This window comes from Simochromis diagramma, unplaced genomic scaffold (assembly GCF_900408965.1).
Source record: "Simochromis diagramma unplaced genomic scaffold, fSimDia1.1 OVJJ01000487.1, whole genome shotgun sequence".
Classification (NCBI taxonomy): Eukaryota; Metazoa; Chordata; class Actinopteri; order Cichliformes; family Cichlidae; genus Simochromis; species Simochromis diagramma.
The window spans coordinates 5,446,319-5,468,603 of record NW_024387305.1 but is presented as its reverse complement, the minus strand read 5'-3'; the positions used below and the strand labels follow the sequence as shown (position 1 = coordinate 5,468,603).

The 22,285-nt window shown below is 39.1% G+C and overlaps 2 protein-coding genes across 3 annotated transcripts; both read left to right on the top strand.

Annotated features, from left to right (window-relative positions):
- Positions 1-34: 34 nt before the first annotated feature.
- Positions 35-12,199, top strand: pi4k2b (phosphatidylinositol 4-kinase type 2 beta). Its single transcript, XM_040004456.1, has 11 exons — positions 35-792; positions 4,884-5,035; positions 5,547-5,627; positions 5,814-5,933; positions 6,116-6,247; positions 7,129-7,282; positions 7,538-7,605; positions 7,984-8,086; positions 9,024-9,157; positions 9,258-9,317; positions 10,854-12,199. The coding sequence occupies exons 1-11, from the start codon at positions 438-440 to the stop codon at positions 11,025-11,027; spliced, it is 1,533 nt and encodes a 510-aa protein (XP_039860390.1). The 5' UTR covers positions 35-437; the 3' UTR covers positions 11,028-12,199.
- A 108-nt stretch (positions 12,200-12,307) lies between these two features.
- Positions 12,308-21,929, top strand: htra3a (HtrA serine peptidase 3a). 2 transcript variants are annotated; one of them, XM_040004458.1, is made up of 10 exons: positions 12,308-15,354; positions 17,006-17,111; positions 17,540-17,762; positions 18,167-18,361; positions 18,500-18,532; positions 20,150-20,267; positions 20,393-20,440; positions 20,714-20,771; positions 21,197-21,292; positions 21,523-21,929. In XM_040004458.1, exons 1-10 carry the CDS (start codon positions 14,928-14,930, stop codon positions 21,689-21,691), a joined length of 1,473 nt encoding a protein of 490 aa, XP_039860392.1. In that variant the 5' UTR covers positions 12,308-14,927; the 3' UTR covers positions 21,692-21,929. The 2 variants fall into 2 exon arrangements, with proteins under 2 accessions (XP_039860392.1, XP_039860391.1); XM_040004457.1 differs by having other exon boundaries at positions 18,164-18,361.
- The last annotated feature ends 356 nt before the right edge of the window (positions 21,930-22,285 follow it).

Here is a 22,285-nt window from a genome sequence, read left to right as displayed (position 1 = left end):
ACGTGTTTATAGACCGACATGTTCTACAGCCTAATTTGTATTTTTTTTGTTTCTGTTTCTGACTTTGCAAACTGACAACTACGTTAGTCACACGGTAATAACAGAAGTAATGATGTAAAGCTCTCGAGTGTACTTGTCAACCGGGAATTTGAAACACGGGGGCTCGCTCACGTCTTTGAATTTCTTCGGCTTTTCCAAGCTGTACTTGAAGGCAACTCATAGCCAGCAGCGTCGTTTTGTGTGGCGCATGCGCATCTAGCTAACTAGGAAGCAGAGGAGACGGTCTCCACGGATTATGTGGACATATCGTTGAGTGAAAGCAGTAGCTGTTTGATTTGGATACATGCCGTGTTCTTACAATGAAAAGCTGACAGCTCGAAACGAAGTTGAGTTAATACGATATATATTTAACTGTATGTATTAGGGCCTGAGTCAGAATGATGTCAGAATGCGACCTGACAGAGACAGAGACCGGCGAGCCAGTGCTGGACACGGGGGAAACAGCGGTGCCAGTGCTGGAGTCTAACTTTCACTCCATAGACCCTCCAAAGGTGTTATTTGACAGGAACCGGATAGGTCTGACAACTGGGGCGAACCCCGGTGGTGCCATACGTATTTCGGACTCTTGTGAAAGCGTGTTGACCGAACTAGAGACAGAGGGCTCCGGTGAAGAGGCGCTGCTGTTACCGTGCTTAGCAGGAAGCTCGTCGTCTCCGAGAGGTGTAAAAGAAAAGCGAAGCAGGCGGTACAGGCACAGCTCGTCTTCGGATAAAGATGCATTAGCCTCCCCGGGTAAGTGTTTCAAATCACGGCCTTTGAAATGGTTGTATATGAAACTAATAAATAGACAGCCACACTCAGACACTCATAGGGGTTATGTCTTTTCTGACATTTTGTTATTTGATGCATATGGCTCTGGGAAAATTCTGCCTACTCAGGCTGATTACGGTTGTGATAACAGGTAATGCAACGTGGTCAAATAGATATGTTATGTAAGCTCTCTGAAGTGAGCATTTCACGCGGCTTTTTAATGTTTGGGTCTCTCTTAAGGTCTGTCGAGGCTGTTGGAGAACCAACACTTTGGTTATTATTAGAATTTTAAAAAAGCACAAACTTGGTGTCACATTACATAAAAAAGTACCCGGTTTCTCCACAGCACTTGGTGAACTGAAGGCTTGGTGTGCAGTCTGTATCTTGTCTGTATTTTCTGCTCAATTTGTCATCACCCATATTTTAGTCTATCTGACAATCAAGACAGAATCAAGGCTACAAATATGATGACAAAAAAGTTTTTAAAACAACAACAACAAACAAACAGTTTATAATACTTCCAGGATAATAAATAAGTCTGCCTCATCCATTGAACTCTTGCCCACCTGGTTGACATCATTGCCTCCTTCATCCAAATTATCTTTGTTCCTCAAGCTAGGAGGTTTTTGAACATTCTGGTCTGTTGTAAGATGTTTGTTGTGATAAAATGATTTGAGGCTATGCTGTGAAAGCATAGCCTCATAGTCCAGCAGGAACAACTAAAGTTTCTGTCAGATTTGTTTTGGATGATGAGAAGGGGGGTGGGGGATGCAGGGAAAGACCAAGAAAAAGGTGACCTAGTCGCTATGGAAGCGGCATAATCTGACTTAAATGCTCACTGGATTTAACAACACTCCCCCTCATACCGCCCACCTTTTGTTTTTTTCCTTTTTTCCCTCTGCAAAACAAATTCTGAGCATTTGTATTCATTTCTGTTATTCAGCCTCTCCCAACAGAGATCTATTGTTCAGATCCATGTCCTATTATGGCCAGAAATCTAGGCCACAGGTAGAGAGTCTGAGCCTTAAATGGCAAGTGTTGGCATCCCATTACTTGTGGCCTTTGTAGAACAATAATCTTCTCCTCTAAAATTACAAAAGTGTTTTACAGATTATTGTTAGAACACTGACTAAGAGCCGTTTCTCTTGCACTTTGTGCCATTTAAAAATATCATGTAAATTAATTGTGAATTGTGGCTCTTAAATTCTGCTTTACGTGTCATGGGAAATATTAACCAAATAGCATCAAATAGCAATAGTGCTTTTTTTTTTTTTTAACAAAGTAATTGGTAAAAATTTGCATGCGTCCATAGATGCATTCTATTTTTCATCACGTATGCCATCTTTTGCTGCCTTCTTTGTCACCAGTCCAAAGAGCCTAGAAACAGCACGCAGGGTTTATTTATAGTTATAGTCTTTATGTAAAGTTCATTTTGATAAGCTTGAGTAAGTTGAAGCATTTTATCATGTAACTGTCAAAACTCGAGGGAAACAGTTTTAGCGTTTAAGACAAATTGTATCAATTTTATGCGCTTGCTGTAACTTAAATATATAGTTATAGAACACTTTTCACAGTCCAGTGTTGTGGCATGTCACACACTTTGTGCTCTGCAGGTCTATTGGAGGTCTCTGAAGTTATAAGTGAGGTACACTCCTGCTGTGTGTGCCCCATTAGCTGACCAGGACATCTGAGAGGCTGATATTAAATATGCATAATGCCCCTGTGCTAGCAGACACACTTTGTAGTCCAGTACAGTGTTTGAAGATGATGAAGAGGGAAATTGAGAGAAAGGAAGTACTATATGCGCATATACTATTACTTTGGCTTTCTACAGGTTGAAGCTAATGGGAAGTGGAAGACATACAAGGCCCATTACTGCCATCTGCAGCAATACACCACAGTGATCTTATCACAGACTATAAGCACCAGGGTTGCGCACAGGAAGCGTAGATCTGTCATCATACAAGATGATAGATTGAGCACACTTTGACCTGTTGTTGGGAATTAAATGAAGATAAAATATTGCATCACACAGAACTGGATTACGAACTCCTTACAGTAAATCAGAGATTTACTGTTTTAGAGCACAATCTAAAACTATGTTAAGATTTTCATACTAAAGTCAAAATGGAGCTATTTTTAAGTCATTACTTTTGGACAGCTTTTCCAGAGATCAGAGTTACCTTTATGGCCAGACATCTTGTCCGAGTGTGGTCCACATCCACAAAAACCACTCAGAGCTTAGCCTTCAGAGATTGTGCACGTACAGCATGATCAGAAATTTATGGGAGTATTTACCCAATAAAATTGCTTAATATTTGCAGCACAGTTTAAATTCTTTTTAAAGTAGGATGTTTGCTTTGCAGGTACCAAATGGAGCATGAAACACAGGTGCAGCCTAGCTTAAACCTCTGTTTCAAATAATTCAGTTTTAGTTATATAGCACCAAATCACAACAACAGTTGTCTCAAGTCGTTTTATTTTGCAAGGTAAAGACTACAGTAATGCGGAGAAAACCCCAAGAATCCGATGACCCGCAGAGTGGTATATAAACGCAGAGTGAAACTTTGCAGCATTTATTGAGAAGATACAAGGAAAAGATCAGTCTGTCTAAATTCTTCTTCTTATTGAGTTATCTTACAGCCACAACATAATAAACACCTACCTAATCAGAATCAGAATACTTTATTAGTAATGCTTTTTGGTAATCTCAGTCTCTCACTGAACGTGCTCCTGTGACTGACCAGCATGTCATGGAGTGGGTGGGAGGAATTATCCAACATTGTCTTCATCTTAATGTTGGATAGCTCCCCACTGTATCACCAAAATACCTTTGACGCATCAAAATAATGCATAGTATGCTACCGGAACATTAACAGATAATTGGCTGCAGGGTGCGAGTACTGTGCTGTAATGAGGAGGTCTTGGTTAGTCACTTTACTTTCTGAACCTCCCCGTTAAGTTAAATTGAGTTTGACTTTTAACATATGATTCTGGGTACTTTTCATGTATTTGTTCAGGAGTAGTTGGGCCATACTAGGTCAGACTAGGTTTGACAAGTATCCACTGTTTTAAACAATCCAGATTAATTATGTAACGTTTGCTTATCACTCTTTCTTTTCTTCCTCGTGTTAATTAGGTTCTCTTGGGCCCTACAGTTAAACTAGCTTTGAAGCTATCTTTGTTACTCCTTATCGGTCACCCTTGGCATGTTGACTGTCCTGTCCCTGTTTTTATAGCACCTACCACATGTCTGTGACTTTATGTCTCTTTGCATCCCACTGTGACTTGAGTGTGACTGATACAGAGCATGGGTCTCTGTCAGCTGATCGTTCTGCCCTGTGCAAGGAGGAGAACTTATAATCTGCCATGTCATGTGTTTGGACCTTTATCAAAATAATAATTGGCACTATTCACCAGAGAGCAGTGATTTCAAGAGAATGACGTTTGATCTGCAAGGCAGTAGAAAATGCCAGATTTTAACAAGTGGCGGAATCACTGGTTTAGACCAATTTTTTTTAAGTTTACTTGGTAAATTCTCTGTGATAGTGTACACACAGTCAAAATATGGGCATGCGATTTGGAATTCCTCTTAAATGTGTGTTTGTGTATTCCTTTGTGGGCGATTCCTGTGATAGACTTTGGCCACCTGTTTTATCCCACCCTTTGCACAGTGTGTAATGGGAACACTTCCAGTTTCCCACTGCCTAGAACAGAATAATCAAGAGGTGAGATGGGTGAGGTAACGGACAGTTTACAGTAGTCTCTGTGAGGGAGATTGCTATTATTATTTTTTACCACTGATTTTTCAGCATGTATAATGTATCATCATGTATCATGATCATTTCAAAGGTATCTGATGGTCCTGATGGTCCTAAACACCAAAACATAACACCCATGCAGAGAAACCTCTTGATGTTTACTTAATGCCATATTTTGCAATGAACATGTAATTGTAAACGCAATCTTATTGTTCTAGTTCTTAAGAAAATACATTTGTTTAATTGTAGCAAGTTCTGGTTGTATACTATGTAAAAATAAATCAAAGTAATCTTGAGTTATTCCCCTTCTAGGTACCAACAGTGGAGATTTCAACCATTTCCCTGACGACCCCGAGTTTGCCGATATTATCCAAAGGGCAGAGCAAGCCATTGAGAGTGGCGTCTTTCCAGAGAGGATTTCCCAGGGCTCAAGTGGGAGTTACTTTGTCAAAGACCCAAAAGGGGTAAGTTTGGTACAAATGACACAGATTCATGACAAGCGAAGGAAGGTTCATGGGCTAAACTTGGAGGAAGAATACAAATCAGTAGCTTAGCAACATTTCCAAACATTTATCTTTTCTTTTTTCAAAACATTAATTGCTTTAATCATAATAGTTTGTAAATTAGGAAGAAGGAATATGGAAATGCACAGGATTATTATTCTTGTTTAATTATTCAAAAAGCAATGGTTTAGCTGATAACAGCAGATCACTGGCATCTACAGGTAATTACTGGGAAGATGGTGAGCCCAAGATGTCAGACGCATTCCTCACGCTTTACATTTGTTGCTTATAGTTACACTATTAGTCTTTGGCTTTTTAATTGTGTTTTTGTAAGGCGCTTGAAGCAACACTAATATGCGTGGTAAAATTAGTTCTCACTCTTTGTTTTCTGACCTGGGCTGTATGTCAGATTGCAAGTTTAGAAAAAAACAAATGTATCACTCTGTTTTGTTTTTTTGTTTTTTATTTACAGAAAATCATTGGTGTTTTTAAACCAAAGTCAGAGGAACCTTATGGTCATCTGAATCCAAAATGGACCAAATACTTTCACAAGGTACTTTCTGTCACATGTATCACCTGTTTTTAAACATCTGAAAAGTTATTAAGATATATATTGTCATTCATTTTACTTTAATGGCTGCGCACAGTGAGTAAGATAAGATAAAAAAAATTAAAAAAAAGTAGGGTAATATTAACACCTCATCTGTAAAACCTTCCCCGTGTCTGTCTCTGTTGTTAGCTTTGCTGTCCATGTTGTTTTGGCCGAGGGTGCTTGTTACCTAACCAGGGTTATCTGTCAGAGGCTGCTGCTTCACTGGTTGACACCAAACTCTGTCTTGGTGTGGTGCCAAAAACCAAGGTGTGTGTGCTTTTTTTTTTTTTTCTCTGTAGAGTTTTTGAATTAATAACATGTAATCTCCAAAACCCAGTATAAGTAAACACTTGAATTAATCTGGATTTGATTAGGGTCTCTGTGCTCTTCTTTCTGTTCAGCAGTGGTCACAGTTTCAAAGTAAACCAGTGTTATCTAAATTTTATCAGGTGGTGTATTTGGCCAGTGAGACATTCCACTACAACGCCATAGACAGAGCAAAGTCCAGGGGGAAGAAGTACGCCCTAGAGAAAGTCCCCAAAGTGGGGCGACGCTTCCACAGAGTGGGCCTCCCACCCAAGGTACCAAACACTTTTAAACCTTCACAGTCTAACGTCACCATTTGTTTACTGTAAGCAATTCATGAGGAGCTTGGAATCTTGACCTTTCTCTTGTTCATTCCTGTGCCGTGTCCTCCTCTTGCTTCCTTGCTTTCTCTTTGTATTTGTGCAAAAACACAGCCACATGCAGGAAAACCTATACTCATACTGGTTAAAACAAATTCTAATCATCTTGTTTCAACATTTGTTAAGAGGTTCTTTGTCAAAATTGTTCTATTTATATGTATGCTGACTGCTTCTCTATAAAATACAAGAGTTGTTGCATCAGTGAGTGGAGGGCTGAGAATAGCCACTGATGGTAGAGAACGGTAAAAGGAATCATGCCACACTATTTTTGTGTTGAAGAAGAACAATGTGTTTAGATAAAAGGCCATCAGAACCATAAATGTTGCTTCTGCTTTAAGCCATGTTCTTTTTCAGGAGCTGTAATACTTACTGGATATATTTATCTCTTGTATCATGAACTGTAATCGTATATCAGTTTTGTCTTTTAATCAAAAACATGTATAACAGGTATTTCATTCCTGGCTGTTTATTACATGAGACAGCCTTGTGGGTGATCTAAAGATATGTGGATGTTAAGATGATGTGAAAACATAGCTGAAGTGTCTTCGAGGAAGTAAATATGAGGAAACTGACTGCATATTTTCAACTGTCAGGCACAGCTGACATTTCAGCCTTTCGACATTACAGCTTCACTTGTAATATCACTGCACACCACATCATTTCCGTTTAAACTCTCTACATACTGTTCTCAGAGCAGTGAACATTGCTATACAGTGTTTTGTTTTAATGGGTATGTTAGTTGCATTCATGCCATATGCGCCTCTGTGTGTTTCCAGGTGGGCTCATTTCAGCTGTTTGTGGAGGGTTATCGTGAAGCCGACTACTGGCTGCGACGCTTTGAGGCAGAACCACTGCCAGAGAATATCAGGAAGCAGCTGCAGTCGCAGTTTGAGCGGCTGGTGGTGCTGGACTATGTTATCAGAAACACAGGTAGGCGTGCACGTGTTAACATTTCGATAAATGGTTTAAATTGAAGTGATCAGTCATTGTAGTCTCATTACAGTGTTGGCAGCTTTATTTCGATTTAGTTATACACTGGTTATGATAAAAATTCCTTTGATCGTCATATTTATTTTAAGTTAGTATATGCTTGCGCACAACAGCTGTTTGCCATCTTTGACATCGCTCTGTCTTCCCTCTCATTTCTGCGTATCAAAACTTGTTTCTGTTTGTTTTCCTTGTTAGATCGAGGGAATGACAACTGGTTGATCAAGTACGAGACACCAGGAGAAGGAGAGGGAGAGGAACAAAAGGTGAGGTCATTTAGCACATGACAGAGGTGTGTTCAGACTGTTCACCAAGCACGCATTCACCTCGCTTAACTCTGTTGAAACACATGAACACTTATATATTTTTAAACCAGAACACACCTTATGTTGTTTTTGCTTCTGTGTATGTGCAAACTAGACTCACAAATGCATAGATAAAAACACGTGTGGAGCAAACTTGATGTACGTCTTTGTTACCTATCATCAATCATTATTTTCGATTTGCCGATAAATGACAAAAGTTGTCATTTATGTGTGGCAGTAATCACCCCTCAATCAATAACTAACTTGGTCATCAGTCATTAATAATTTACTCACTTAATGAATTCGAGGTCTTTAATCTTCTTCTCCTTTATGCTGCAGGATGCAGAATGGACAGAGAACATTCAGGACTCCTGCATCAAGATTGCAGCAATTGACAACGGCCTGGCCTTCCCCTTTAAACACCCGGATGAATGGAGAGCCTGTATGTTTATCACTTATTTCACTTTTGCTCACCATCTCTGTCAGTGACAGTAATGAGAGGGCCCCATTACATCACACAAATCGCACATGTAAAGACTCATTAAAAAGACTCATTGCACTTGTAGGAAAGGGTATTGTCAACATCACCTTCTGAAAAACACAAAGTGAAAAGGCACTTTTATTTGAGTGTTTAAAGTCTCTTTCTGTGCCACAGTGATTGATGGTTGACCCGGCTCTTTGTTCACGTGGGCTGTAGGAGATCTCTCTTGCAAAATGTGTCACAGCTAAAAGTCTTACTCTCATTACAAATCAGAACCAGGCACTGTGACTGCATGCAGTTTAGACTTGTGCTGTGTACTGAGTGATGCACAAATGCATTTATATTGCACCACAAGTTTCATCGTACTTGAAGACAAAACATTGAGATACCATGAAATTACTGGAGGAGACTGCATGTCTGAAAGGGGATTTATTTGCATACTTTTTGAGATGTATACTACTTTTAGACCCGCTGTCCAGATTAGACAATACAATTAGCTTATCTTAGTACCAAGGTTGTAAATAGGAGGAATTTACTAGCTTGGCTTTTTCCAGATGTAAAACTAATGTAAGAGCTTGTAAAATTGTACTAATCTGTGAACTGGACACTGCCACAGACAGTTCCTTTAATTTTCTGATAATCTCATTGCTATTGGATGATTTCAGTCCTTTTCTTCTTATGGTAGAATCTTGTCATCTGTGTTCTGGCAAGAATTAAAGAATTTTTTACAATTTAAAAAAAAAAAAAAAAAAAAAAAAAAAAAAAAAAAACTGTAAAGAAAAATTAGGCCACTAAACAATCCTACATGTGGCCTTATTATCAAATACAATGATAGTTATAGGTTCAGTGACAGTGAAAGGCTATACAGACGGAAACATTTGTGTTGTCCTCCTAACAGATCCATTCCACTGGGCATGGCTTCCTCAGGCCAAGGTACCCTTCTCCCAGGAGACCAGAGACCTTGTGCTGTCCCGCCTCTCTGACATGAACTTTGTTCAGGATCTCTGTGAGGACCTCTATGAGATGTTCAAGGTATGAGATGTTCTCATAAGCTTTCCTTTTTAATCTGTTTCTAGATTTTGAATTCTTAATTGCAGGATATCAGCTAATATCAGTCGTTTTCTGTTTTCAGACAGATAAAGGCTTTGACAAAACCATGTTTGAGAGACAGATGTCCGTCATGAGAGGACAGGTGAGCTTTTGTAATTTATTTTTTATTTTTAATGAGTACTTTAATGTTCCTGTAGTCATTTTTTTTTACTTTGTACTGTTCTGTCCTCTATTTTATTTTTTCCTGCCTGTTCCTTTTATATCCTACCTTGTTCTCCTTTCTCCTCTCATGGCCTACTTTCTGTCACTTTGTATGCTGTGTAACGTCTTCACCACACATTTTACCCTAATTTTGCATCTGCAGCCACTGTCCTGTCTCACCTTTCAGTCTTTCTATTCTTCTCTCAGCAAGCAGTTTAATAATAAAAACATGTTATATTAGTGAACAATACTGTGCAGGATTTGAGTCATTCTTAATTCTTTGTATTTTTGTTCTCCTTCCCTATTGGAATTCTTTAATATGGTTTAAAGTGCTTAAAGTCATGTCCTTAAGAAAAAGGAATAAATCCAACAAAGGCATAACACAGGACCCAAGGACCTGAGAAAAACATCTGACCCGTCAATTGATCCATCTACTGTTGTAAAGATGCCCTTCTTAAAGAAGGGAAAGAGGGTGAAAAGGCAGAGTTATGCCAAGTTACACAAGAACTGGACTTTTGTACAACAACCTGTTGTGAACAACGGGTCTTGTGAATTTTGAATGTAAATTTAACATTTTAAGTTCTAGTCAGTGTCGTTGGAGTGTTATGGAGGACATCAGTAGAGAGGTACAACAGTGAATGTGTGCAGCATCTGTTAAATGTGGTAGAGGCTCTGTCATAGTTTGGTGCTGAATTTCAGTCAGTGGTGTGGGGGATCTTGTCAAAATTGATGGAATTATAAACGCAGAAAAGTACTGTGCAGTACCATCTGGAAAGCGCCTTGATTGGCAGTAGCTTATTTGCAGCATTACATTGATCTCAAACACACTGCCAGTGCAGTGAAAGCGCACCTGGGTAGAAAACGCATAATAGAATGCTATCAGTTATGGATTGGTATCCTCAGAGCCTGGACCTCAATATTATTGAAGTAGTGTGAGACAGAGGCAGGAAACAAATGGATCAAAATCAGGTAACATCCAGATTAGAGCTTCAATGTTAAGAAGCCTGGAGAATTATTCCTGAAAACTACTAAAATAGAGCCTGTTTTGAAGAATAAAGGTGCTTGTACTAAATTTGCAAGCTTGTCAGAATTTCACCATTTCTGTGTTTGCTTCATGTGCTATTTCCACACGTTTGCACATTTCACTGATCACTGCACTTATTTCCCATTTTCCAAGCAAAATATAACAAAATGAGGGATGGCTCAAGACTTTGTCCTGTAGTGTGGTTGTTTTGTAATTTATTTATTTATTTTAACTTTTAGTTAATTATTTAACTTTTGTCAGATATTAAAATGACCTGGCTGTGGAGAAAGTTGCTAATAATAACTGCAGTTTTTAAGTATTACTGTCCTTTATCAAAGCCATGTCACATGCATAATATGTAAGCACAGACGGTTTCATATTTCCAATAAGTTGTTTGCATATTCTCTAAACTTCGAGTTGCTTTTGCACAACTAATGCACCGTCTTTTCCCAGGTGTTGAACCTGACCCAGGCGTTGAAGGACGGGAAGAGCCCCCTCCAACTGGTTCAGATGCCTCGGGTGGTAGTGGAGCGCAGCCGCTCAGGTGGCCAAGGTCGTGTGGTCACTTTGGGGAATGCGTTTACACAAACCTTCCACTGCAAGCGGCCATTCTTTTCCTCCTGGTAGTCAGAGAAGGATGACGAGGGGAGCAGAGGAGAAGCATCTGCTTTTTGTCCACACATCACTCCTGACGTAAAGAAAGTGAGAGAGAAGCTTACACTGGAAACTGTTCATATTTGTCCTCGGCAGGAAGGAAGTGAAGAAGGATACGGTGATGATGGAAAATAAGATGAGAAATATTTTGTGAGGAAATTGACTTGAGGCCAATTCCTCATTTGAGGAGAGTGCAGGGAACCGTGGGAGCTGGAGAGATTAGCATACCACCGTCTCCTAGAGAGACCTTGGGGCTGTTTGTGGTTACTATGGCAACTTGATTAGATAATCAGCTTTTTCACAGAGGTGGGCTTTGTTTATTGTTAGGAAGCTGAAAGTTGTTTTTTTTTCTTTTTTCAAACCACCCAAGCTACCTACTGAAGGTCTCTCGATAATGTAGTGCGTTGATGGCCAAAGAGCAAGCACCTAAATACCACAAGCTAACAGCACAGTGGTCCTGGTAGTGTTTGGGAATCTTAAAGAAGTTTCTCTTGGTCGACATTGTTCCTCATCTGGGATGAAGTCCAAAATATTTGCTTTGCCTTATAGGATTACTTAGTGAAATATAGATGTGCACTTACACTGCTGGAAGTGTTTGACCAGTTCCACCCAGCTGGGCCAAAACACACTTTACCCAGCTTTAAAACCACGTGTTAAACAAAGACAGTGTCTTCAATTCTCAGTGCTGCCAAAGTCTTTGTTGAAGGAATATTGAAGAGCTTCAAGACAAGAAAATTGTTGAAACTTGAATTTGTAGGAAGTGGAGGACTGCGAATAAACACTTCGCTTGAATGTAATCTGTTTACCGTTTATACACAGAATTTTGCTCCTAAACATTTCAGTACAAGAGAATTCTGTAAGAAATAGACTTCTCATTACTATGAATGTATTTGTTGTTTGACTTGTATTTAATTGCTGGTAAGCAGCTTTCTCTTGAATCTTCTGGCATTGGGGGGGGGTCGCAACTCTCCTTGCTTTTTATATTGTACTCTGTGAAGAGGAAAAACTAAATTGAGGAGACTTGCTTGATGCCATTCTGTTTTCTTATGTATGCATCTTGAAGTTTTTATTCCAACTCAGCGACTATATGGGATAAGTTGTATGTTTAACAGATTAAAAAAAACAATAAAATTTGGCAAAATCAAGTATTTTGTAGTTGTCACTAGTACATGTTCTAGTTTATAGGAAAAGGCTAATTTGAAGGCATAAAGAATGAAGTGCACCAAGCTGGAGTTCAGCAGTGACAAAGGTATGTTCAGCAGAGCTCTATCTGCAGGATGACAGTTCTCATGCACCTGATTAATGCCTATTGACTTTAAGATTAAAGATGTCAACAGTAATTCCCACCCAACCTGCTAAAGCCCAAAGATATCCAGGTAATAAGGATGAAAACAAAAACAACAGATCTTCACACGCGAAATATTGAAATCAGTGAATTTTTAGCTTGAGAAATTATTAAAAAGGTTATCAGCAATTAAAGATTTTCTGAGAGAAACTTTGCCGATTGCAAAGGTACAAGATCTAAACCAGAGCCATGGAAAATGTTTAATAGTGTGAAAGTGACAAAGGGAGCGGTTTAAGATTACAAGCTAATGGGGCCTTTTGTAAAGCAAAAAAACAAAAAGGTGCCCGGGTTCATCTGACCAATCGAGAATGTCAGTGATGTCATTCAAAGGAGAAACAGAATATTTCCTACAGGTGGGCCTTGAAATTGTGGCGTGTGTTCTTTGTATAGCAGAGGTTTTCAAACCAATATACACCAAGGTGGTGGTAGATGTGAAGCACAGCTGAATAAGGTCACCACACATTCTCGCTAAGAAGCGACACACATCTGGAGAGGAAATAAAATGTGAAAAGAGCTGTTGCAATACTACCAGGATGTCTCGTCATCTTAGCAGTAGTGTGACACGGAGCCTTGCACAACAGTGCCCCCATGTGGAAAGTTTTCTTTATAACCTCAGGTTAATGGGTTCAAGTCACCACAAAAAAAAATAGGCAGTCTTCTAAAATAGAGTACCAGGTCTTTTAAAACACTATAATAACCAAACGTATGATTCTGTACTCTGCTTGTGTATATATAGCTGTGGTCAAAGGTTTACATACACTCTTCATGGGCATGAATGTCCTGGTAATTTGGGGCTTTTTTAAACTGCTCTTTATCCACGGTGGAATGATTGTACAGCATACACCTTTACTGACTTCAAAAGTCAAGTTTGAGTTTATTTTTTATTTTTATCTGATCCATACTGGGTCAAATATATACACACAACCTACTAATATTTGGTTAAATGTTCCTTAGCAAGTCGCTCTTGGTTGCAATCAACAAACTTCTGACATAATTTTGGCTGGATATTTGGTCGGTTTCCTGGAATAGACTTGGTGTTTAAGCATAATCCATACATTTTCAATTGGGTTTAAGTTGAAGCTTTGGTAGGGCCATTCCAGAAGCTTGATGTTCGCCTGTTTTATCCATTCTAAAACTAGTTTGATGTCTGTTCAGGGTTATTTTTCTGCTGGAACACTCAACTCTGTCCAAGTTCCATTTCTCTAAGTGTTGATTTGAGGTGAAGCTGAAGAATTTGAAGAATTCCCCCCGGAGCATGATGCTGCCACCATCATGTTTGAGGGTTGGTACAGTGTCTTAGGTTTGTTGCCCCACCTTTACCCCTACAAACGTGCCTCTTGTCATAGTGACCAAACAGCCCAATCTTTGTTTCATCTGAACATAAAACTTTCCTCTAGAAGGCATTAGGCTCATGCCTGTGGTGGGAAAGTGAAAATATCGGTGATGACGTGTCGAGTTTGAAGCAGGGGCTTTTTTTTCTGGGTTGGCAGTCTCTCAGTCCATGGGGATGTAAAACTTGCTTTACTGTGGACAGTGATGTTGGAGTTTCAACAGTTTCCAGTTCACGCTTTAGCCTTGACGGTTCCTGGGCTGTTCCAGAACATCCTAACTAGTTTATTCTCATCCCAGGATGACAGTTTGGATCTTCTTCCAGATCCTGGCAATGCGGTGACATGTCTCACTAACTCATACATAGATACAGTAACTTGAACTAATGGTTTTTTAATCTGCAGTTTTTTCGTAATGGCCCTGAAAGACCTTCCTAAGTTGTGTAAATCTACAATTCCGCTTCTTAAATTGTCACTGAATTTCTTGGGCTTTCCCGTTGTTCGAAGTATTGCTCAATCCAGTGAGTACTGGCAAAGGAAAAACTACCAAGTAATCAATCATGAACACTAATGAAAATTTAACAGGACTTGCATTTGTCAAGTAAAAGTATAATGTAGAACCTTCAGCACTGCTTATTAAAATATTTAAATGTACGTCTATATCTGAGCCTGTATCTACACTTTGTGACTTTGTAAGAACTGGAGAAAATGCAAAATAAAAAAAATAAAAAAGTTCACCCAGTTCTTGGTTTTTTAAAGATAAAGACCGTTTCAAAGGAATCAGAAGCCCAAACTACCAGGACATTCATGCCCATGATGAGTGTATGTAAATTTCTGACCTGTACAAGCTTCCCTGCAGTTATGTCTGTTATGTTATTGTTTCCACTAGATGGCGCGCAGTATCTGTTTTATTTTAGTTGCCTGCCGTCGGAAGTGCACTTCAAGGCGATGAGTTTAGTCGTTCTCAAAAGTGATGTAAAGTCACAAGGCTGTAAAAATATGCAGACACAGACGGCTTGGCTTGTAGTCCTTTTTAGCCAGAAGAGCCACGGGAGATTGTACTTAGATTACTTTTTAGTTCTTAAAGAAGCAACCCCAATGTTTTCAGTGTAGTAATTTAATATGATTTTGTGAGGGCATATATATATATATATATATATATCTATATCATATTTATTTAAGCTTTCTGGCACTATTGACATGATGCAGCTCTTTATATTTGTGGCTGCGTTTCTCTTTGCGCACGAAATCACCGAAGCCGTTCGCTCTGATAAGTGCGCCTCCCGGTGCGATGTGAGCTCGTGCCCGAGCCCCAGCTGTCCCGGTGGCTACGTTCCGGACAGATGTAACTGCTGCCTGGTGTGTTCCCCGCGTGAAGGAGACCCCTGCGGCCGCAAAGACGACCTGCCCTGCGGGGATGGATTGGAGTGCAAGTTATTCGCTGCGGGGAAGCGGCGAGGCTCCAAAGGGGTCTGTCGGTGTAAGATGGACCATGAAGTGTGTGGGAGCGACGGGAAAACGTATGGAAATGTGTGTAAGATGAGAGAAGCCAGTCGGAAAACTCTACTCAAGGGGAGACCCGCGGTCAGCCAAGCGCACAAAGGACCCTGTTCGCCTTTAGGAGCAGGTAGGGTTGCTTTAAGGTCGCCACAAACCTAGAATGTACAGGGTGGAATAATTTTTTTTTTCCGGATTTGGTATATATGTGTATATGTATGTATGTATATGTGTGTATATATACACATATATGTGTATATGTGTATATTTGTGTACACATATATGTGTACACATATTTGTGTGCATACATATGTGCATACGTGTGTATAAAATATCTAGATTAGGGGCACTGAGGCAAGGTTGGTTTTTTATTTTTTGTTTACTGAAACATATTCCAATTATAGTTATATAATGGACATAATGTGTAGACTCTCAGCTTTCGTTTGAGGATATCACATTCAGGTTGGATGAGGGTTTTAGGAGTTTCGGCTCCTTAACATGTGCCACCCTCTTTTTAACGGGACCAAAAGTAATTGGAAAATTGATTCAAAGGAAGGTGTGGGCAATTCCTTCATTATGTCATTATTAGTTAAGCAGATAAAAGTCCTGGAATTGATTTGAGGTGTGCTGCTTGCATTGGGAAGATTTTTCTTTGAACAGACAACATGCAATCAAAGGAGCGCTCCATGCAGGTGAGACAAGCCACCTGTAAGCTGTGAAAACAGAAAAAAAAACATCAGAGAAATTGCTACAATATTAGAAGTGGCAAAACCTACATTGCTGAACTCAGCAATGCAAAAAGACCTGGATGTCCAGAGAAGACGGCAGTGGTGGTGGATGATCGCAGAATCATTTTCATGGTGAATAGAAACCCCTTCACAACAGCCAGCCGAGTGAGCAAGACTCTCCAGGAGGTAGTCGTAATCATAAACCTCAAGAATAAAAAGGTTGGACAAGCTTAAAAAAAAAAAATCTAAAAAAGCCAGCAAAGGTCTGGAAGAACAGTCTTTCAACAGATGAAACCAAGATCAACCTCTACCAGAAAGATGGCAAGAAAAAAGTATGGCGAAGCAAACCACATCATCTGTAAAACATGGCGGAGGCAGTGTGATGGCTTGAGCATGCATGGCTGTCAGTGGCGGACAGGGACACTAATGTTTATTGAAGATGTATCTGCTCAAATCCAGCTAAACTGAGTCACATTGATTGGCCGGTGTTTCATAATAAAAATAAACAATGAACCAAAAATATACAGCCAAAGCAAACCAGGAGTTTATTAAAGCAAAGAAGTGCAATATCCTTGTGTTGCCAAATCAGTCACCTGATCTTAACCCAACTGAGCATGCATTTCACTTGTTCAAGATTAAACTTTGGACAGAAAGGTCCACAACAGTAACTGAAAGCTGCTGCAGTAAAGGCCTGGCAGAGCATTAAAAAGGAGGAAACCCAGCATCTGGTGATGTCCATGAGTTCAAGACTTCAGGCTGTCATTGCTAGCAAAGGGTTTTCAACTAAGTATGGGAAATTAACTTTTTATTTTCAGTAATTTAATTTGTCCAATTACTTTTGAGTCCCCTGGGATGAAGGGATTGTGTTACAAAAATGCTTTAGTTTCTCACATTTTTATGCATCTTTTTTGTTCAACCCACTAAATTAAAGCTGAAAGTGTGAGTTGTTTCAAAAGTTGACTCTGTCCAAATATTTATGGACCTAACTGTAGCTATAGATAGATTGATTGCTGTGTGTATTAATGTTTTGGTGGGGTTTTCTTGTCAGTATAGGTCGTACCCTGATTCGTCTCAGCAGCCCTCGATACAAGTTCAACTTCATTGCTGATGTCGTGGAGAAAATAGCCCCTGCTGTCGTCCACATTGAGCTGTTCTTAAGGTTTGGATTGTGTATGTGTATAAAAATAACAAAAATTGTTTATTTATATTGTTTTATAGTATAATGGCTTGATTTGTCTGCTTTGATCTCAAGTAAGAAAAAACGAGTGCAACCTGTTTACTCAACAGGCTGTTTTTAGGGATATTGGGCCCAATCAAGTGCTGTTTGCCTGCTATTATAAGTAGCATAAAATTACATTCAAATTTAAGCTTAAAATTAAAATAAAATTCAAATCATGCATAAAATTAAGCATACAATTTAGTCCAAAGCACATCACATTAAGGCATAAAACTCTCCAAGCTGCCAAAATTACTTCTATATAGGGCAACCAGAATGTGAAATATATGCAAGAAAAGCACATTTTAATTATTATTGTTATTATTAATCATGTTCGCTTTAATAATTTTTCATTTGCCCTCTGTTTCCAGGCATCCTCTGTTAGGTCGCCACATGCGGCTCTCCAGTGGCTCTGGGTTCATCGTGTCCCACTCAGGTGTGATTGTGACCAACGCTCATGTGGTAACCACAGCTGCCTTGGTGACAGGCAGGCCACAGCTGCGTGTTCAGCTCCACGACGGAGATGCATATGAAGCCGTGGTGAAAGACATAGACAGGAAGGCAGACATTGCTACAATCAAGGTCAATCCACAGGTAAGGGCACAAGCCCTGACATGCTATCATCATAAGCTTCTCTACCCTCTTCTCCTTTTCAAATATAAACACATGAATCTTTAGATTTTTTTTACATCCATAAATCTTAAATGAGCCCACATAAACCACACAGCCCACATCCTGACACATTTCTTTGTCAACATCTGACAGTTTTCTGCTAGACATTAATAAGACTTTCATAAACGCTAGCTCCGTGAGTCACAGACAGAGCGCTGATGTGTGTAATCTCACACCCCTGTCTGAAATACCTGGAGAGTTTTGTAAGCTTTCAACTATTCCTCTTCCTCTAAATGTCTTTTCTTCTTTTCATCTGTGTTGCTCGTGTTTTCGCCTGTGTGCTGGTATTTTTTGAGTGGGTTTTTTTGTTGTGCTTGTTGTAGCAGAAGAAACTTCGCGTGCTGTCTCTGGGCAGTTCGGCTGATCTGAGGCCAGGAGAGTTTGTGGTTGCCATTGGCAGCCCTTTCGCCCTGCAGAACACTGTCACCACCGGCATCGTCAGCACTGCACAAAGAGATGGCAAAGAGCTGGGCATAAAGGACTCAGACATGGACTACATCCAAACTGATGCTATTATTAACGTGAAACATTTTTAAATATCTGCATCTATACACATTGATTGCATTATTGAACTACATATTTGTCTTTTAATATTCCCATATGTGTAAGAATTACTGTTGTGCTTGTTTCTATTTTATATCTTCCATACTTGTGTCAAGTACGGCAATTCGGGAGGACCTCTTGTTAACTTGGTAAGTGGTGTTCTCTAAGGTACAGTAGATGATCCATTTGATTTTGGAGTGTTTTCAGTTTGGCCTCAAACAAAGAACGGAGTTTTCACTAATGCAGCATAAACAGTTATGAGTCACCAAATTGTCATATGAGCCTGAATATCACAAACTTATTATTCCCCAAAGCACAGAGGGAGCTTAAGTGTGATATACACTACAGACATTATACCTGATTTTGTTGTATGTATTGCAGCACATTTAAAGAAACTATTAACTGTCACAAATAGCTTTGTAGATGTGTGCATAACAAGGCACAGAATGCAAACAAAATGTGAGCTTTACCAGCTCAAGAAGCACAAAGTTAAGAGTCACGAAAACCCAAAGAATCTGGAAAGAAGAACAAAGAACCAGGTTAATTCCAAAGAAAATAAACCGGACAGCATGAAAGGGAAGTGGAGGAGCACACACAGGAAATTCCAAAGATCAACAGTAAAAAGGGACGACAGGATTATAATTACGGAAAAATTATTATTGATGAAAACAGTAGGGAGAGGAGCACAGGAAGCAAAACTGACGCAAGACACGAAAGAAAGCAAACCTTCAAAGTAAAACACTAACAATTAACAAACGAACACACATGGAAACTCTTGCTAATATCAAAACACAAGATATCATAAAAAAAATAAAACTCACGCTCTACGAGAACAAGAAATGAAAACAGGAAATCCAGATGTTCAACAAACACAAAATCAGAATCAAAACACTTTATTAATCCCTAAGAAAATTATGTGGTCACCGTTGCTCCAAAATAACAAAAAGAGTAACTATCTAAACTAAGTGAAATAATACAGTGTATTGCAAGGCTGAAAAATATAGCAAAAGAGCACTAATAAATAGAAACAGCTCTATTTCATAAATATAATTCAGTATATTACACATATTAAATATATATGGTTGAAAAAAAAATCTAAACTTCAAACATTAGAAAAATAAAACATGACTAAGACTCAAAAATACTAAGAAACCAGAATGCAGAACCAAAGCACAAAAACCTGCGATATGATACAGTCTTTGCTTGTTTTATAAACCCTCTTGTGTCCCATGAACTATGAACTCAAAATGGCTCAAAATTGATTTACAGATTTGTTCAAGCATATTTTCTTGTGGCCAGTGATTAAAATATTACAGCCACCAAATAATACCACTATTTCTGCTTTTTCTAGCTATAACGGCTATAGCTGTTACTCCAATTCTGGAGTTCTACTAATATTAATTATAAAAAAGCTCAAAGTAGAAACGTGCAGTTTATTTTCATTGACTGCAGTAACACTGGGACACAATCGTGACACATCATGCGTCACATGCTTTAAAGTGTTCTGTGTAATGACACATTTATAACGCCATAAACGAGTGCACGTTTAAAAGGGCACATGCATTGTGTTTTTATCAATATATCATAGCAACTGTAGTTGTGCCATATGCTCGGCTCTACATACCAACTGATGCAGTTTTTTTTTTCTGGAAATCTTGACATATTTTTCTCAGTTCTTACTGGCTGATATTTATGTCAGCATCAAGTCCTTTTTGGCAGCCATCATGTTGTGTTTGTCTTTCAACATGTGTTTGTGTTTCCTTCAGGATGGCGAGGTGATTGGAATCAACACTCTTAAAGTGACAGCAGGAATTTCCTTCGCTATACCGGCAGACCGCATCAGCCGCTTTCTCTCAGAGTCACAGATTAAACACAAGAAAGATGGTGACTTTTTTTTTGTGTGAAGTTTATCATCTTATTATCTAAAATATCTTTAAATGACTATTTTCCCCCAGTATATGTCTCTAATTTTCATTAGTTACTACTCTGACTGGCTTTTGTTGTGACAGAAAAGAGACAGCAGAAAAGAAAAATGGACAAACCACAGTCTGATGCAGGTGAGAGACAAGACGTTTTTGTGCAAATATTATAACTATTTTCATATATGGCAAAACATGCAGTTAAGAGTGTAGACTCAAAATGAATAGATCTTTAATAACAAATGAAATCCTCAGGATTTGGACTATAATTTTAATGGCTACATTTATATTTTAATATGTGTTTAATAAAATAGTTATTAACTGTCTCCTCAGCTCATCTTTCCCCGTCAGCCCAACTTAACCTTTGCATGAGGCTGTGTTTAAATTATGGTTATATTGTTGTGCTTTCAGACGCGTCCCTAGTTAAGAGACATTTTTTAGGCATCTGGATGGTCACCATCACCAAAGCGTAAGTTGTTACAAAGTCACACACATATTAGACTGTAAGGAGAAAATAAATTTTGCACTAATGTTCTTTAATACACTTCCTACTACAGATAAAGGTGGCATACCCAAATAATACTAAGAGCAACATTTGTTTTGTGAATAAATCATTTAACAAACAAACCGACAAATTCTGTGTTATTCTGTGGGAAACATAAGTTGGCTTCAGGAGCTGGTATTGCTGCTTGTCTACTTTTTCTGTAGCCAAACAACTTTACCTTTGATTTGTCAGCAGGAGCTGTTTCATAGAAAATCAAATGTTTGCATGTCTGAGTATGTCCAAAAAGGGAATTAGTTTTATGTGATGCACTTCCTTTTTTTACATAATTGAAATGATAATGTGTAAAAATGTGTTAATAGCATTAATATTGTGTCCTACGTGTGCCACAGTCTTGTAGAAGAGTTGCGACTTCATAACCCAGACTTCCCCGACATCAGTAGTGGAGTTTTGGTGCGGCAGGTCATACCTAACACTCCAGCAGAAAAGTATGCTCACACACACCTGCAAAAAGCGCGCGCACACACACACACACACACACACACACACACACACACACACACACACTTCAAATGATATCACCCTGTTTCATACTTCCAGAAAGTGATTGCAGACTTATGGACAATGATGTCATTATAAGTCTGAATCTTCTTTTTCTCTTTCTGGCACGCTTGTAGTAAACGGTTGACTCGAGCTTCTTTTCTTTTCCATGTCTTAGAGGAGGGATTAGGGAAGGTGACGTTATAGTGAAGTTGAATGCAAAGCCAGTCAGGACCACTGAAGACATCCATGAGGTGTTGCAGAGCGACCAGCCACTCCTACTTGAGATTCGCAGAGGGAACGATGACTTACTCTTCAATATCCACCCACAGCTTTTGGTACATTGAAAACTGGGAGAATTGATATCTTTTAGTTGTGAAGAGGCAGGACTCAATATGTCCAGTACTGATTTCTTATTAAAACAAGAGAACGGAAAAGAGCAGTTCCTTTCCCAACTAGCCTGATGATGTATGCTTTGGTAGAGTTTGAAATACTGTAGTTTAACACAGACTTCAAAATACAGCTCAGTAGAATCCATTGCACTGTATATTTAAGGCGCTTTACAATAAAAGCTTAGAAGAAGGATCTGTGCAGTTGTGTGTTTTTCTGTCTAGTCTGTTCAGCAGCTGCTTTCCAGAAGGCAGCTTCCATTCCTTTGTTTATGTCTTCTCATCCCTCCTCCATCCTCTCTCTTGGAAAGACTTTCTCCTAATTTAAACAAACCTAAGTCAACACCTCCACATACGGAACACAGGCACTATGAGTAAAATCCTGTTACAGGGAACAGCTGGTTGTATTCTTTCCTGTTTTGGAAATGAAAATCTTCAGTCATAACATAACCTGAATCTTAAAGTCGCACACCCTGAAGTAGCCTGAAAGTACTTATGCAAAAGCCAAATTAAATCAAGATGGCAGAAAAATATCTTTCAGTAGCTTGACAT

What these genes read in the sequence shown, in the direction of transcription:
- htra3a (XM_040004457.1), top strand. Translation starts at nt 14,928, where the DNA reads ATGATGCAGCTCTTTATATTTGTGGCTGCGTTTCTCTTTGCGCACGAA. An exon ending in CTGTTCGCCTTTAGGAGCAG is followed by an intron (nt 15,355 to 17,005) that starts GTAGGGTTGCTT and finishes TTGTCAGTATAG; the next exon opens with GTCGTACCCTGATTCGTCTC. An exon ending in CACATTGAGCTGTTCTTAAG is followed by an intron (nt 17,112 to 17,539) that starts GTTTGGATTGTG and finishes CTCTGTTTCCAG; the next exon opens with GCATCCTCTGTTAGGTCGCC.
- pi4k2b (XM_040004456.1), top strand. Translation starts at nt 438, where the DNA reads ATGATGTCAGAATGCGACCTGACAGAGACAGAGACCGGCGAGCCAGTG. An exon ending in AGATGCATTAGCCTCCCCGG is followed by an intron (nt 793 to 4,883) that starts GTAAGTGTTTCA and finishes TTCCCCTTCTAG; the next exon opens with GTACCAACAGTGGAGATTTC. An exon ending in GAGTGGGCCTCCCACCCAAG is followed by an intron (nt 6,248 to 7,128) that starts GTACCAAACACT and finishes GTGTGTTTCCAG; the next exon opens with GTGGGCTCATTTCAGCTGTT.